This window comes from Alosa alosa, chromosome 7, assembly GCF_017589495.1.
Source record: "Alosa alosa isolate M-15738 ecotype Scorff River chromosome 7, AALO_Geno_1.1, whole genome shotgun sequence".
NCBI classification, from domain to species: domain Eukaryota; kingdom Metazoa; phylum Chordata; class Actinopteri; order Clupeiformes; family Clupeidae; genus Alosa; species Alosa alosa.
This window is the reverse complement of record NC_063195.1, coordinates 19,974,632-19,990,615: the sequence shown is the minus strand read 5'-3', so window position 1 is coordinate 19,990,615 and position 15,984 is coordinate 19,974,632. Positions and strand designations below refer to the sequence as shown.

General features: G+C 43.7%; 2 protein-coding genes and 1 pseudogene across 2 annotated transcripts in view; 2 read left to right on the top strand and 1 right to left on the bottom strand.

Annotated features, from left to right (window-relative positions):
* The window catches only part of LOC125298155 (histone H3-like), a 781,614-nt gene that overhangs the window by 244,578 nt on the left and 521,052 nt on the right, over positions 1 to 15,984 (bottom strand). The gene's annotated exons all lie outside the window — the stretch shown is intronic.
* On the top strand, positions 3,515 to 10,555 carry LOC125298128 (annotated as a pseudogene).
* On the top strand, positions 3,531 to 15,197 carry LOC125298129 (N-acetyllactosaminide beta-1,3-N-acetylglucosaminyltransferase 2-like). Its single transcript, XM_048248829.1, has 2 exons — positions 3,531 to 3,601; positions 13,881 to 15,197. The coding sequence occupies exon 2, from the start codon at positions 13,904 to 13,906 to the stop codon at positions 15,152 to 15,154; it is 1,251 nt and encodes a 416-aa protein (XP_048104786.1). The 5' UTR covers positions 3,531 to 3,601; positions 13,881 to 13,903; the 3' UTR covers positions 15,155 to 15,197.

Sequence of the window (15,984 nt, the reverse complement as noted above, 5' to 3'; positions counted from 1 at the left end):
TTCCTGTTTTTTTTTTTTTTTGTTTGTTTGTTTTGCTTGTTTTGCTTGTTCATTCCCAATCAAAAGCCAGGCACTGTAAACAGAGAGGGTTGATGCAGAGTGAGAATCTTTGTTTTAAGTATGTAATAGATGTGCCTATTAGATTTGGATCAATGCGAAGCTGTTCTCAGAATCATTAGGGCAAGTCACATTTCAAGGAATACTTTCTATTATGTACTAGACTGTTGCAGTAAGAGTTGAGGGATTTAGAATAAAGGACAAGAAGAAAGCTCCACTTGTGCATCTAAGGTTGTATTGACCACACCACACCTCTAGGTAACTTGTTTAATAAACTCGCCCATCCACCCAACTCCCAACCACTCACCCTCCATTGTGAAGTGCCTTGGAGTCCAAAGTCTACAGAAGGACCAAGAAGTGCGAGGGGGGTACAGGCCCACTGTTGTGCTCTCTCGTCTGACGGTTGAACTAAGCGCTGACCGAGGGACAAGAAAGCGGACACGTCGCAGAGCTGAGGCGAGCTTGGGTGTCATCGTCATATCCTCTTTTGTCCCAAATGATGGGGGTCATTGTCATATCCTCTTTTGTCCCAAATGATGGCCAGGCGTAGCAGAAGTTCCAAGTTGACATTGTACGGCTGTTAGGAACTTATTTGACAGCTGTTCCCTAAATCTTTTTAGTCAGTTGCGTTTTTATTACAGAGCAGTGTGTTAGGTTCCACTTTTGGTCTGCATGTAGTGCACACGGACACATCTACTGTATCTATCTATCTATCCATCCATCCATCCATCTATTTATACTGAAGTGGACGCTCAGCTAAGCAGAATTGTAGATGCCTTTGATACCTAGTACCTTCGCTTGCCGGCACTCTTCCTAGAACCCCCCTCTCCCTCCTGGCCCTGTCCCTAACCCCCTTACCCTCTAATATCTGGCCTGTTTATATAGACAGGTGGTTTTTATTCTGGTTGCAACTATCTTCCTTCCTTACATTTTTGTAAACAAAATTACACGGCATATCTTTAATCTTTCCCCTCACACACACACACACACACACACACACTTTAGGGCTGCACGATTTGGGGAACATATCTAATTGCAATTTTTCTGACAGATATTGATGGCTATGAATGAATGAATATGATTTTTCAATGTCATTTACAGTTTTTCTCAGTCACTTTGGTACATTTCTCAGATCAGAATGTAAATTCTCAAAACTACCTGTTCAATCTTCACATCATTGTGTCACTTGTGCACACCAAAAAGCAGTTTTTCATTACTTTGAACAAGTTGCAAATGTTTTGGTACATCCATTTAAATGAGTACAATTCTCTGCTGTTTCCTACATTATCAATTGCTTATGTCATGTAGATCAAAATGTATTATAATTGGTCTCTGTTGAATAGTCTCACTCCCAACAACATTTAGACATTAGTTCATAGCATAAGTCTTCACATGCAAAATGGTTGAACAAGTTGTCATAATGTCAGGAGGTGTAGGAAGACTGCACTGTAATTCCTACAGCACTGCATGTACAGTTTGTCCTAAGGAGATTGTCCTATATTCACATGTCTACTTTTTTTTCTTTGTGCTATGCAGTGCTGTCTTTTTTTGTATTGCAATGACATGGTCTGTCAACATATTACAGTGAAAGCGTAAATGTGAATCTTGTCCAGTCTCTTAGAGTCAAACTCCCACATACACTAGCCTGGGTTTTCCCATGCTGCCTTACGCGCACGATTTTATTCACGCTACTAGGCAGCCTGGATTCTATGGAGCAAATTTTCGCCTCAGTTAGGGGACCAATCACAGAACGGAGGAAGGGCAGCAAGACGATGACGACACACCGAAGCCGTTATGAGCTACGTACAGACGCATTTGATAGACATTCGTAGCGCCCAATAAACGGCTCTGGGCATTTGTAAACCACGTTTCAAATACGAGAAAATGAATGTCTAGTTCCCAGACCCCATCTCAATGAGATGAGGTCTGACGTTAGCCAGGCTACACATACACTAAGGTGTAACTTTACAATAATCGTCATCAAAACTTTAGCCATAGTTTACATCAGAACATCCCTCCAGAGTACACTGGTATATTGACAACACAACTAAGCAATTTGACTGTCCCTATAGGACTTGTCATTCTGATGTCACTGACATGTTCATTTAAACAGATATTTACTTTTGAGAGATGAACTAGGGATTTTGAGCAAGAGACTGGCTTTTGCAGGTAATCCATGATGTTTTTCTATTTGTATGAATTGTTTTGAGAAATGCACTACTGTTTCACAAATGTCGAGGATGATTCGAGAAATGTACCAAAAGCGACTGAGAAAAACTGTAATTGATTCGGTTCAATATTCCAAATGTCTCTTTACAGTTTTTCTCAGTCGCTTTGGTGCTTTTCTCACATCACTATTAACATTTGCACAGCAGTGAGTGCATTTCTCAAAACAATTAGCGCAAACTGCAAAACCTGGTGGATAACCTGCAAAAGCACGTCACTTGCTCAAAATGGATAGTCCATTCCTCAAAAGCAAGTATTTATGTCAATGAAACTGCCAGTGTCATCAAAATGAGAAGTCTTGACACCATCGTTTATGAACAGGATAGTCAAATGGCTTTGTCATGTTTTCATTACGATAGTTTATGCTCTCAGTGTTTTCCCATGCAAAAAAGGTCAGAACTCGGTGAAAACTACAGTAAAGTTACAAATTGCTGTAGTTAGGGGAATAAGTGAGTACAAGACACTGAATATGTACGTTTCACAGTTTTATGCTCTTTGCAATTCTACAGCATTGTGACAGAATTTGATAACTAGTTCACCAATGTTGTATGTAATGACTCAAGCAATGAAATGAAGACTATTAGTTTTATTGGGAACGACTATTCAGCATCCATAAGTATAGTTCATTTTGACTGACATGACAAAGCAACTGATACATGTTCAAAAGCATTTGCAATTTGTTCAGAGGAAGGAGAAATTGCTACTATGATGTGCACAAATTACTAAATGTTGTGGAGGTTGAACTAATAGTTATGAGAATGTTCATTCTGATCTGAGAAAAGCACCAAAGCGACTAAGAAAAACCGGGCCACCCCTGATTGGTGAGCACGCCCAGTGCACAAGAAGCAAAGCACCCCCGACCGACTGTGAAGCTCACCAATCAGAATTCCTGTACCCCTTACGCACTACGCACACCCACCAACCAGAAGTCAAGGAGGATGACATTAATATAAAAGTCAAATAGTGTGACAAAATTAACTGCACGATTATTTGTAGCTTTTGCGATTAGGTAATTGTGTTGGTTCATATTGCACATATTGCAGACCTAACACACACACACACACACACACATACACACAGTCCATTCATGATCTGTTTCCTCTACCTCCTTTTCTCAGGTGGTTTCCTCTCTGGCCTCTGCGGCCTGTTTTCCGACTCCTGTCCTCTGGGTGTTCCAGGAGAACACCAGACCAACCCTATGGGTCAAACCTGGAGGGCACGCAGGCCTGGGGGACGAACAGGAGTGGCCTCTCGCAGCTGAACCTTGGACTTTTTGTTTGTTTGTTTGTTTGTTTGTTTGTTTTCCCTCTTCTCCCAGGTAAGAGAGAAGGCCTCAGTGGCTGTTTTTTTTGTTGTTTTTTTTGCATCCACCTTTTTAATGCAAATTTGTATTTATTGTAATAGGAAAGAAAGAGTCACACAAAAAATTGAAAAGTGTGTGTGTGTGTGTGTGTGTGGTGGGGGGTGATTTTGTACCAACGGATCGGGACAAGGCAGAATTTTATCATAAGATCAGTAACCATTGGTGTTGATTGATGATTATGTACGGCCCTAAAAATGCTCACGTGTTTTATTACAGTAAATGATTGCCTGTTTATGTCCTTACATCAAGTGTGAGCAAGAACTCTCTCTCTCTCTCTCTCTCTCTCTCTCTCTCTCTCTCTCTCTCTCTGTGTGTGTGTGTGTGCATGTGCATGAGAGAGAGCGAGAGAGAGAGAGAGTGTGTGTGTGTGTTGAGAGAGAGAGAGTGGTAATATATACAAGAGGGTGAGTTACGTGAGAGAGAGAAACAGAAAGAGAGATTGTGTGCTTATGCCTGTGTGCATGTCTGGATAAGAAAGATTGTGTGAGTGAATGAGAGAAAAAGAGAGAGAAAGAAAGAGAGAAAGAGAGTGATAACATGCACAAGAGAAAGTTAATAGAGAGCGAAAAAGAGAAAGACAGAGTGCTTGTGCTTATGTGTACACAAGTGTATGTGAGATGGTGGGGATAAGAGAGTTTGTGTGTGTGTGTGTGCATACCAGCACATTCACGTGCATACCAGCAACCAAGGCAATGCACACGCAAATAAAACCTTATTTGCTTTATTTCAAAACCTCCGTTGAGTGGTGAGGAGTAGAGGCAACAGGCTCAGCACAGAGCAGAGCAGAAGAGAGCAGCGCAGGCACGCCAGCAGAAACAGTGACTGTGCAGTCTGCTAATTAGGGTCACGAGGATGGAGGAATGAGAAACCCATGATGCCCGTCCAGCCTCAGCAAATGGCAAGAAAGAAAGAAAGAAAGAGAGAGAGAGAGAGAGAGAGAGAGAGAGGGGGTATAAACAGGGTATAAAAACAAAAGTGTGCTAGATACATAGGTAGAAGGAAAGAGAGCAAGAAAGTCTGTTGGAGAGTGCTGTGGGAACAAGCTCATGGGGAAGTGTGTGCTCGCGGCATGTGCCGGAGATTAGCCCGGCGGTGAGAGTGTTGTGTAATGCCGCGGCTTCTCACCACCGCGGGCAAACACTGGCTTAGCAGACCCAGAATTGACATCCCCCACATTCATTTACATGTGTGTGTGTGTGTGTGTGTGTGTGCGCGTGTGTATTTGTACATAGGACCAGACCAGCATGTTTTTCATGAGTGAGTTTTTCATAATCAGCTCATTATGTTGTGTGTGTGTGTGTATGTAAATGATAACATGCGTAGGCCTACATTATTTTGACTATGGACTATGGTTCTCACTCATCCAGGTGAAGTGGTGCTAATCTGTAACCAGTTTGGCTGGTTAGTCTCTCTTTTTTTGCAGCCCTTTTTCAAAAGATGTGTTTTCAGATGAATTAAACTTTGACTTCAATTCAGGGTAGTTGTTCAAGAGTAAGTTATCTGCTCTGCTACACTGTAGCCTATGTGTTGTAACTGGCCTGTATTTCGTATCATGTTTACATCCATGTTGATTATATATGGTCATGTGAAAGACAGACAGATAAACATGGCTGATGTTCCCACAAGTAGTTCTGTGTCGCGGGTGGGAAAATCCGCAAGTATGTATGAAAAGCCGTCAGCACAGTATGCCATCAATTTTGCCAAGAGACACACAGACAGACACACAGACAGACACACAGACAGACAGACACACACACAGGCAGATTCCTTTCTTGTCATTGCACAGTAGCCTACAATAAAACTGAGCACAAACCATGATGGTGCATTCTGACATAACATATTATATTTGCTGTAACTTGTAATACAATAACAAAAAATCCAGTAGGCTACAATAAGGCGGGGATCACATCAGCCAGCAGTAAGTGGCAGCGGCAAACGTAACACAACGCTAAGTTTTATCTAGTTCCTAAGCAACACAAACAGTTTGTCAATTGAATATGCTCGCGTTGCACTTTGAAAGTTGAACCAAGTTCAACGCTCAGCTTGTTCAACACTAGCGTTATGCCAGCGCTGCCACCGTTCCGCTGCAGAACCATAGAGAACAATAGAAAACCTGCCACTTGGCTAATGTGATCCCCGCCTAAGTTTTATTACATGAAGAGATATTGCACACTTGCTGTAGTGAGAGAGAGGGGAAAAAGTCCGCAACACCAGTATATGCTCCCAAGTTATAGTTTATTTACCATTGGCGTTTGGGCCCACTCAAGCCCTTCATCAGACGTGAGTCAACAATCCAAAGACACCCATATATGTACAATTAAGTGATCACATGATCACACAGTGGTGTTACACAGGCAAGTAATTATCCAATCACAGCAATAGCCAATACATGTTCAGTAATGCAGTGCATACATACATCCATACACATATCTACATTTTCCAGAAACACCTACATACACTATATACAAAAATTACAGGAATCCAACAACTACAAAAAACATGACCTCATTCTCTGTCCACAGGATACACAATGATCAGATGTCAAAACAGACTGTGCAAAATTGTGCAAAATGGTGCAAAATGTGCAAATTGGCATTCATTGTCAAAATTGTGCAATTGTGCATTGTACTATCAGTGAACATGACATGAGTTCTGATACAGACGTTAACTTGCACAATGTGATAAAGAGTCGCCATTTTGCACATTTTTATGGATATGTACTGTAAGTGAACATGAGATGAGTCCTGATGAGAGATGCTAATTTGCACAATGTGGTGATAGACGCCAATTTGCACAATTTTGCACAGACTATTTGTATGACATCTAGCTGGTGATTTGTGAAATGGGGTTTGTGTATACTTGCTTATTCTATGGACAGCTACTATAAGTGAACATGAGTTTAATGCCGACATGCTAATTTACACATTTTGACAATGGATGCCAATTTGCACATTTTGCACTATTTTGCACAATTTTGCACAGTCTGTTTTGACATCTGACCGTTGTGTATCCTGTGGACAGAGAATGAGGTCATGTTTTTTGTAGTTGTTGGATTCCTGTAATTTTTGTATATAGTGTATGTAGGTGTTTCTGGAAAATGTAGATATGTGTGTGGATGTATGTATGCACTGCATTACTGAACATGTATTGGCTATTGCTGTGATTGGATAATTACTTGCCTGTGTAACACCACTGTGTGATCATGTGATCACTTAATTGTACATATATGGGTGTCTCTGGATTGTTGACTCGCCTGATGAAGGGCTTGAGGGGGCTGGAAACGCCACGTAAATAAACCATAACTTGGGAGCATATACTGGTGTTATGGACTTTTTCCCCTCTCTCACTACAGCAAGTGTGCAATATCTCTTCATGTAATAAAACTTAGGCGGGGATCACATTAGACTTTTCCCCTCTCTCTCATCGTAAGTGTTTTGTCCAGCACCCAGGATTAGATCGTGGTGTGCGTGCGTTTTTTCCTCTTTACACTTGCTGTAGTGACAACTATTATAGCCTGACAGGGTGGTTCTAGGGCTAGATTCATAGACCGGTTGCGTCATTGTTAAATATATGAATACATTATGAAAAGTATATATTTGCTGTAACCTGTAAGGGCAGTGTGCTTGCAGTGTGAGTGCGGACTAAGAACAGGAAAGAACCGTACTCCGGCACGGTACAAGTGAACTGTGCCTAGTGTGAGTAGCCTACTTCCTAAGGCAATAACAAGCAATGCTGTACAGTATGTTTTATTATTTAGGAGCTGAGATATTGCACACCCTTGCTGAATTGTAGTGACCCTATGGACCAGTAGGCTACTGGAGTCATGTCATCATGTCACAGGACAGTTTACATTCAAAGTGACAGTTGTAATGTAAGCATCTTCCAGTGTTCTATAGAGTAACTGTATTGCTGCGCAGATGTCACACATGCAGGCCTCTGGTATCAATGCTTGGCAGGGTTCAGTTCTCATATAGCTCTGAGGTAGAAGCTATTTGTCCTGAAGTGACCTGAATTGTACGCTAGCATGCTAACAAGATTTTATGAGCTCCTGACAGGCCTGTTGGTCACGCTTGCAAGGTTTCCGCAAGCTTTTCAGGTGGTCCATCACTGTTTTACTGTCATTTATAGCACAATACAGATTTGATCCATGACACTTGTTTTATCATCTGTGTGAGTGTTTTAGGTCAAATCTATGATCTTGTTGTTGGCCCTTGAGCTTTTAGAACTGTTGATTTTCTAGATCGGGGGTATTCAAGTAGGTCCAGGGCAATTCCGCGCAAAACTGTCACATCCATAACGCCAACACAATGCAATGGTAGCTTATTTAGTTGCCGTTATGGACGTGACAGTTTTGATGGTTCCTGAAGCTACTGAAGTAAATGCTGTTATCCTAACCTACGAAACATTTAGCACAGCTTTGAAATCTTACTTTAAAATCTAAATTAGGCTATTATGGTCCGGGTCCGGATAGGATCATGTCAGGGTCCGGACTCGGACCGCGGTCCGCCATTTGACGACCTCTATTCTAGATGATCCCTTTCTAATTGAGTCCCGTCTTAACAGGTTTACAAAGTTAAAGCGTGGAGATGCAGACCATCCAGTTGAAGACCAAGATTCTGCGTCTGATGATTTTGGGCCTGATGAACGTCCTCCTCTTCATCCTGGTGGACATATCCATGAAGTACACCCACGTCAGGGACCAGAACAGTAAGGTTCGAATCCCGTCGACGCGCTTCTGGAAGAAGCTCACGGTCAGTGAGGCCTTCTGGAACCGCCGCAGCAGCTGCTCGACCACATACACAAACCGCCCGCGCCGCCAATCACCGCTGGCAACGACATCGCCATGGACGCCACCATCATCCCAGCGGGATACTCGCCTGGATAAAACGACACGAAGTCCCGGAAGACCCCTGGGCGCGACCTGACCACAGCGCTAAGGCCGAGAGTGAAGGACTACGATCAGCTGCCACAGCGCTTTAAGGACTTCCTGCGGTACATGCGGTGCCGGTCTTACCCCATGGTGCTGAACGTGCCGGACCTTTGCCAGGAGCCCCCGTTCCTGCTCCTGGCGGTGAAGTCCCTGTCGCCCCACTTCGACCGGCGCCAGGCAATCCGCCAGTCCTGGGGCCGCTGGGCACGCTTATGGGCATAAGGTCGCCACGGTGTTTCTCCTCGCAACGCCGTCGACGGATCACTTCCCCCGGACCTGTCGGGATGGTGCAGCATGAGTCGGCTCCACGCGACATCCTCCAGTGGAACTACCGCGGACACCTTCTTCAACCTGACTGTCAAGGAGGTTCTCTTCCTGGAGTGGCTCCACCACAGCTGCCCCGGCGTCAGCTACGTCTTCAAAGGCGACGACGACGTCTTCGTCAACACACACCGCATTCTGAACTACCTGGGCGGGCTCCGGCGCTCCAAGTCCCGGGACCTCTTCATCGGCGACGTGATCACGGGTGCCGGTCCGCACCGCAACAAGAAGCTCAAGTACTACATCCCCGAGAGCGTCTTCCAGGGCAACTACCCACCGTACGCTGGCGGAGGGGGCTACATCTACTCGGGCGACGTGGCTATGCGGCTCTACAACGCCTCGCAAAAAGTCTCGTTGTACCCCATCGACGACGTCTACACGGGCATGTGCCTTCAGAAAATTGGCCTGCTGCCAGAGAAGCACAAGGACTTCAAGACATTTAACATTGATGAGAAGTACCGGGACAATGCTTGCATCTACAGCGCTCTCATGCTTGTCCACAGTCGGACTCCACAGGAAGTTATCCAAATCTGGTCCTGGTTACAGGACCCTGGCCTGAGATGTCAGGCTGTGACTAAGGTTGCTGGATAAGACTTGCTAACAACTTTTTTAGTCTTTTTTGCTGGCAGAACCCACCCCCCCAAAAAAAAAAATCCATAGGGTTATAATGTAAAACGTACGCCGGCAGCTGCAAAAAAGACACTTAGTCTAACGTTTTGGATGCTTGTGGAGTAGGGTGGATTGGCTTCTAGTAGCATACACACTTGAGAGCAAGTTCACTGTCTCCTTGGTTGTTTGGTTTAGCCAGGGTATTTATTTGATGTAATTATTGTTTTTTTTATTATTATTAGTTATTTTATAATTGCCTTGTGTAGCCTACCATTTTGCCTTGTATGGACAATGCTTGTGACTTTGGACAGCAAATGGACAATACTTGTGAATGTTGCAATACTTGTGATAAGTGGCTGGCTTCTCTCCCCTTATTCTGCTAATTTTCTGGTCATCATTACGTTGACAGTCTCTCTTACATGTCTTGTGATGTGATAACTTTTTCAAAATGATATTTCGTTTTCTGAAATTTGTACATCATGTGTATGAAAGCTAATGGGTGATCTTTGCACACTACCCCCCACTTTTGAATTCACATTCAAAATGTTTTATTTGAATTAATTGTTCATTTTGAGAAATGTTGGTACACTGGAATTAAAAGAAAACTTTAAAAAAACATGACCCATAACCTCACCAGTCATGGTCATGCTTATTGTCCTTAACAGATGTTTCACCGCGCCCAAAAATCTCTGAGTGTGTTGCTGGATAATTTATTCATCAAATTTATTTTTAATTTGTACATCAATAAATGTAATAAATTCCTCAATGAATAACAATTAATAGTAGGGGCGGTGGTAGTGTAGTGGTTAAGGAGCTGGGCTAACATGCAGTACCCTGTAAGTCGTGGGTTCAATTCCCAGCTTCCATCGTAGTGCCCTTGATAGACTTAAATAGACTTCAGGTGGGTTGGTGGTCTTGACAGCCTGCTTAATGTTTGTCTTCGAAGAGCCTAAAAGGCTGATGTGTGTGAGTGTGTGCTTTTCTGAACATGACAAAGAGATTAAGCCTTATTTTTTGTATAACAAAATGAATAAAGTCTGTAAAACATGTTTTATTGTGGTGTGGTAGGCAATTCAACTACCGGTATGTAGTGAGAGAAAGTGGAATAGAACATTATGTCCAATATTCCAGTATATGGTTTAATGTTCTGCATTATGTCCAATATTCCAATATGTGGTTTAATTTTCTGCATTTCTCATTAGTTGGTCACTTTGATACTAAAAGTATGATTCTATGTAATGATGATATCTGTACTGTCCCTGTGTATATCTGTGTGCGACTGTATTTAGAGATAAGCAGGGATATTATGACTTTGCAGTGTTTCACTGTTCTATATGGCTGCGTCAGTAGCTATCTGCTCCGGATTGCCAGGTTGCCACTTAATCAGGGTCTGATTCAGTGTAGTCCACGTGAGATGGGATGACCAACGCCATCTCTCCGTCAGCCTGAAGGATACTTAAACCCTAACTATTTCCTTGTCTAGTTAGAGCAGCTGATGGATCTTTAGGTGAAGTCATGCTGTCTCTCCCTTGATGCTATCATTGCAAAATAAACTCTGTTCCTGATTTTTCATACTATTGGTCTGACTGGGTCTCTATTTAATCTATGGTATCAAAATTACCATCAGTAGGGTAGCCTACATTTTACAGAGTGGTCTGCATTGTCACAACATAATTAAAGAGAATTCGGTGTGATATTGACCAAAGTGTGTTGAAAAATGTTACAGAGTGTGAGCATTATGTCATAGCCCATCTCGGCTTGTCCCTGCACTCCAAAATCTGCTTAGTTAGCCGATGCTACCAACAGCTTTTTCAATGGTGGTGCCGACATCCCGGGCTTTTTATGCAAATAAATCACTGTTTTTTACACCATTTACGAGGGCTCAATGTATCTCCACACTTCATTGGTAGACTTCGAGGGCCCTGACATTTAAAAGCGAGACATTGAGAACTTTGAAAAAGCACTGGTAGTTTACTTACAAGGCGATTTATGCAGACAGTATCTTCCAAAGTTTAGCGTTTGCAGCCATCTTGAATTTAGTCACAATAAGTCGATTTACGAATAAGAATGAACAGGTATGATAAAGGGATCAGATTCAAAAAATAATTCAGTGGAAATGCATGGATTCCAGTTGCTGTGGAAGAAACTGGAATCCATGCATTTCCACTGAATTATTTTTGGAATCTGATCCCTTATCTTAAACTACCAGTGCTTTTTCAAAGTTCTCAATGTCTCGTTTTAAATGTCAGGGCCCTCGGAAGTCTACCAATGAAGTGTGGAGATACATTGAGCCTCATAAATGGTGTAAAACAGTGATTTATTTGCATGGTTAGTCTGATGCCAAGCACCACCATTGAAAAAGCTGTTGGTAGCATCGGCTAACTAGCCAGATTTTGGAGTGCAGGGGACAAGCCGAGATGGGCTATGAGACATACTTTCACACTCTGTAACATTTTTCAACACACTTTAGGTCAATATCACACCGGAATTCTCCTTTAAATGCAAAGTGTTCTCTCACTTAAGAGCTGGAAATAATAATAATAAAAATAAGCTTTATTTGTATAGCACCTTTCATACACAGAATGCAGCTCAAAGTGCTTTACATTTTAAGCATGTAACACAATAATAGTCAGTCAGTCATTATCAATCACTTTTCTTCATTGCTGGGGCTGTTTATGATCCACTCCAGCAACATATCAAAATATAGAAAATGACGCCATAAGACTGGCAGCCTTAACCCTCTTACCCCCCCCCCCCACAAGCACGCCCATATGGCAACTGTGGCAAGGAAAAACTCCCATATTCCAGGAAGAAACCTTGAGCAGAACCCTGACTTAAATAGGGGAGCCCATCTGTTTCTGGCTGGCTGCGCCCAATAGTAGCAGATGTAGAATAATCTGAAAAAGTAGTCTACAGGATAAGATGAGTTAACTAAAAGCTTTCCTGTACAGGTATGTTTTCAGATCTTTTTTAAAATATTTACTGAACTCGCCTGCTTGATTTACAGAGGCAGGGTGTTCCATAGTTTGAGGGGCATAATGGATAAAAGCAGCTTCTCCACTTTGTTTGTGGAGCACTTTGGGTACGATTAAAAGATTAGAATTGGATGATCTAAGTTTCCTTTGTGGTTGATAAGATATTAAAGCTCAGAGATATATGAAGGTGCTATGCCATTCAGAGCTTTGTAAGTAATTAAGATAACCTTAAAATCAATTCTATAGGAAATAGGAGCCAGTGCAGTTCAGCCAACACAGGGGTGATGTGTTCTCTCTTCTTAGTCTTAGTTAAAAGTCTAGCCGCAGAGTTCTGTATGAGTGCCAGTTTCTTTAGATGTTTTTTGGGAAGACCAGTGAAAGTGCATTGCAGTAGTCTAACCTGCTAGTGATAAAGGCGAATTAGTTTTTTCTGCATCTTGTTGAGTTAAAAAAGGGCGCGACTTTGGCAATGTTTCTCAAGTGGAAATAGGCTGTCTGAGTAACTTTACTGATATGGGGCTTAAAACTTAACTCTGCATCTAAGATGACACCGAGGCTTGTTACTTTTTGGTTTGACCTGGTTCAAGTTCCCCAGATTACTAAGAATAATATCTCGCTTTTAGCTATGGTCCAACCAGAAGTACCTCTGTTTTGTCATCATTTAGTTTCAAAAAATGTTTTGCTCATCCACTGATTAATGGAGGTTAGGCATGTAGTGAGGGAGCAAAGGCCATCTGGGTTAGTTGGCTCCACAGAAATATACAATTGGGTATCATTCTGAGCTGTGGAAGTTTACATTATGCTGACTTATGACGTTTCCCAATGGAAGCATATATAGAAAATAGCAGGGGACCAAGGCAGCTCCCCTGGGCCACACCAAAAGGCAAGTCATGTTTTTCAGAGACATGATCTCCTAGACTGATATAAAAATCTCTGCCAGTAATGTAGGTTTGAAACCAGTTTAGAGCAATGTTTCCACCAGTTTAGAGCAATGTTTCCTTAATATATGATGATCCTCCTGTCCTAATGTTGTCTGTGGGAGAGGAAGTGTGTGTGTGTGTGTGTGTGTGTGTGTGTGTGTGTGTGAGAGAGAGAGAGACAGAGAGAGAAAAATACAAATCATGAACTTCTTAAGATAGTGGCATATGTTGGTTGCAGGAAAAAAGTGTGTTTGTGTGTGTGTGTGTGTGTGAGAGAGAGAGAGAGATAAAAAATCATGAACTCCCTAAGATAGTGGCATATGTTGGTTTCAGGGAAAAGTGTGTGTGACACTTCACACTTGTTTTATCATCCGTGTGAGTGATTCAAGTCAAACCTATGATCTTGTTGTTGGCCCTTGAGCTTTTGGAACTATTGATTTTCTAGATGATCCCTTTCTAATTGAGTCCTGTCTTAACAGGTTTACAAAGTTAAAGCGTGGAGATGCATACCAGCCAGATGAAGAACAGGATCCTGGGCCTGATGATGTTCAACGTCCTCCTCTTCATCCTGGTGGACATATCCATGAAGTACACCCACGTCAGGGACCAGAACAGTAAGGTTCGAATCCCGTCGACGCGCTTCTGGAAGAAGCTCACGGTCAGTGAGGCCTTCTGGAACCGTCGGCAGCAGCTGCTCGACCACATACACAACCCGCTCTTCGCGTCGGCAATCGCCGCGGGCAACGACACGCTCATAGACGCCGCCACCATCCCAGCGGGGATACTCGCCTGGATAAACGACACGAGTCCCGAAGACCCCTGCGCACCTGACCACAGCATGGCGTCAAGAGTGAAGGACTACGATCAGCTGCCGCAGCGCTTTAAGGACTTCCTGCGGTACATGCGGTGCCGGTCCTACCCCATGGTGCTGAACGTGCCGGACCTTTGCCAGGAGCCCCCGTTCCTGCTCCTGGCGGTGAAGTCCCTGTCGCCCCACTTCGACCGGCGCCAGGCAATCCGCCAGTCCTGGGGCCGCGCGGGCACGTTTGCGGGGCATAAGGTCGTCACGGTGTTTCTCCTCGGCAACGCCGCGTCAACGGATCACTTCCCGGACCTGTCGGGGATGGTGCAGCATGAGTCGGCGCTCCACGGCGACATCCTCCAGTGGAACTACCGTGACACCTTCTTCAACCTGACCGTCAAGGAGGTTCTCTTCCTGGAGTGGCTCCACCACAGCTGCCCCGGCGTCAGCTACGTCTTCAAAGGCGACGACGACGTCTTTGTCAACACACACCGCATCCTGAACTACCTGGGCGGGCTCCGGCGCTCCAAGTCCCGGGACCTCTTCATCGGCGACGTGATCACGGGTGCCGGTCCGCACCGCAACAAGAAGCTAAAGTACTACATCCCCGAGAGCGTCTTCCAGGGCAACTACCCACCGTACGCTGGCGGAGGGGGATACATCTACTCGGGCGACGTGGCTATGCGGCTCTACAATGCCTCGCAAAAAGTCTCGTTGTACCCCATCGACGACGTCTACACGGGCATGTGCCTTCAGAAAATCGGCCTGCTGCCAGAAAAGCACAAGGACTTCAAGACATTTAACATTGATGAGAAGTACCGGGACAATGCTTGCATCTACAGCGCTCTCATGCTTGTCCACAGTCGGACTCCACAGGAAGTTATCCAAATCTGGTCCTGGTTACAGGACCCTGGCCTGAGATGTCAGGCTGTGACAAAGGTTGTTGGATAAGACTTGCTAACAACTTTTTTAGTCTTTTAAGTTTGCTGGCAGAACCCCCAAAAAAAAATAAAAATAAAAAATAAACCAAAGTAAACTCTTTCAAAAACGATACACTTCTGATGATATTGATGTGTTTGTCAGTGATTGCATGGTATAGCAGAGGAAAAACAACTGTGATCTGGACTCTAAAATATATGTTGTTAGGGTACGTTCAGACTTAGCATCTTTTTCTGACAAAAGAAGTTATGCAGACCGCTTTTTCAGTTTGAAAAAAAAAAAAATCTGCCAGCGGTCTTGTTCCAAAAAGCAGCCGGAAGCGTCTTTTTGCGATAGACAAAGTGACTAACGTTTAGCCTAGAAATCTAGACGCGCCCCTAGCGGCAGCGAATTACATTTGCTGCCAGGGCTAGTCTAGCAACTCTCCGTTGGCTTGTGAGCTCCATAAATCGAAACTTAATCAGGCCAATGAAATCGTGTATAGAGTGGATTAGGTGGGGCTTAACATAATGATTGATGGCAGAGTTGCAACGGTTTGGCTTGAATTTCGCTACTTGAAAACAAATAAGATGGATGTTGCTGCTGGCTTAACAGTGTGACACGAGTTAAGCTTTTTTATTAAGTTGGCAAGCGCTTGAACTAGCCAACTAGCTCCGCTGGTGGGAAACGCATGGGACTTATAGCGCTGCCACTGTCCTATTGCGTGCAGAGGGAATTTGAAAGACAACTGATTATCCCGCCCCTCGGACTGAGCACTGGGAACGGTGTGTCCAGACCCTACATTTTAATGTGGGTCTGGCTCGTCAGGCTAACTAACGTTACGTGTGGGTACAAAATGTCGC

What these genes read in the sequence shown, in the direction of transcription:
- LOC125298129 (XM_048248829.1), top strand. Translation starts at nt 13,904, where the DNA reads ATGCATACCAGCCAGATGAAGAACAGGATCCTGGGCCTGATGATGTTC.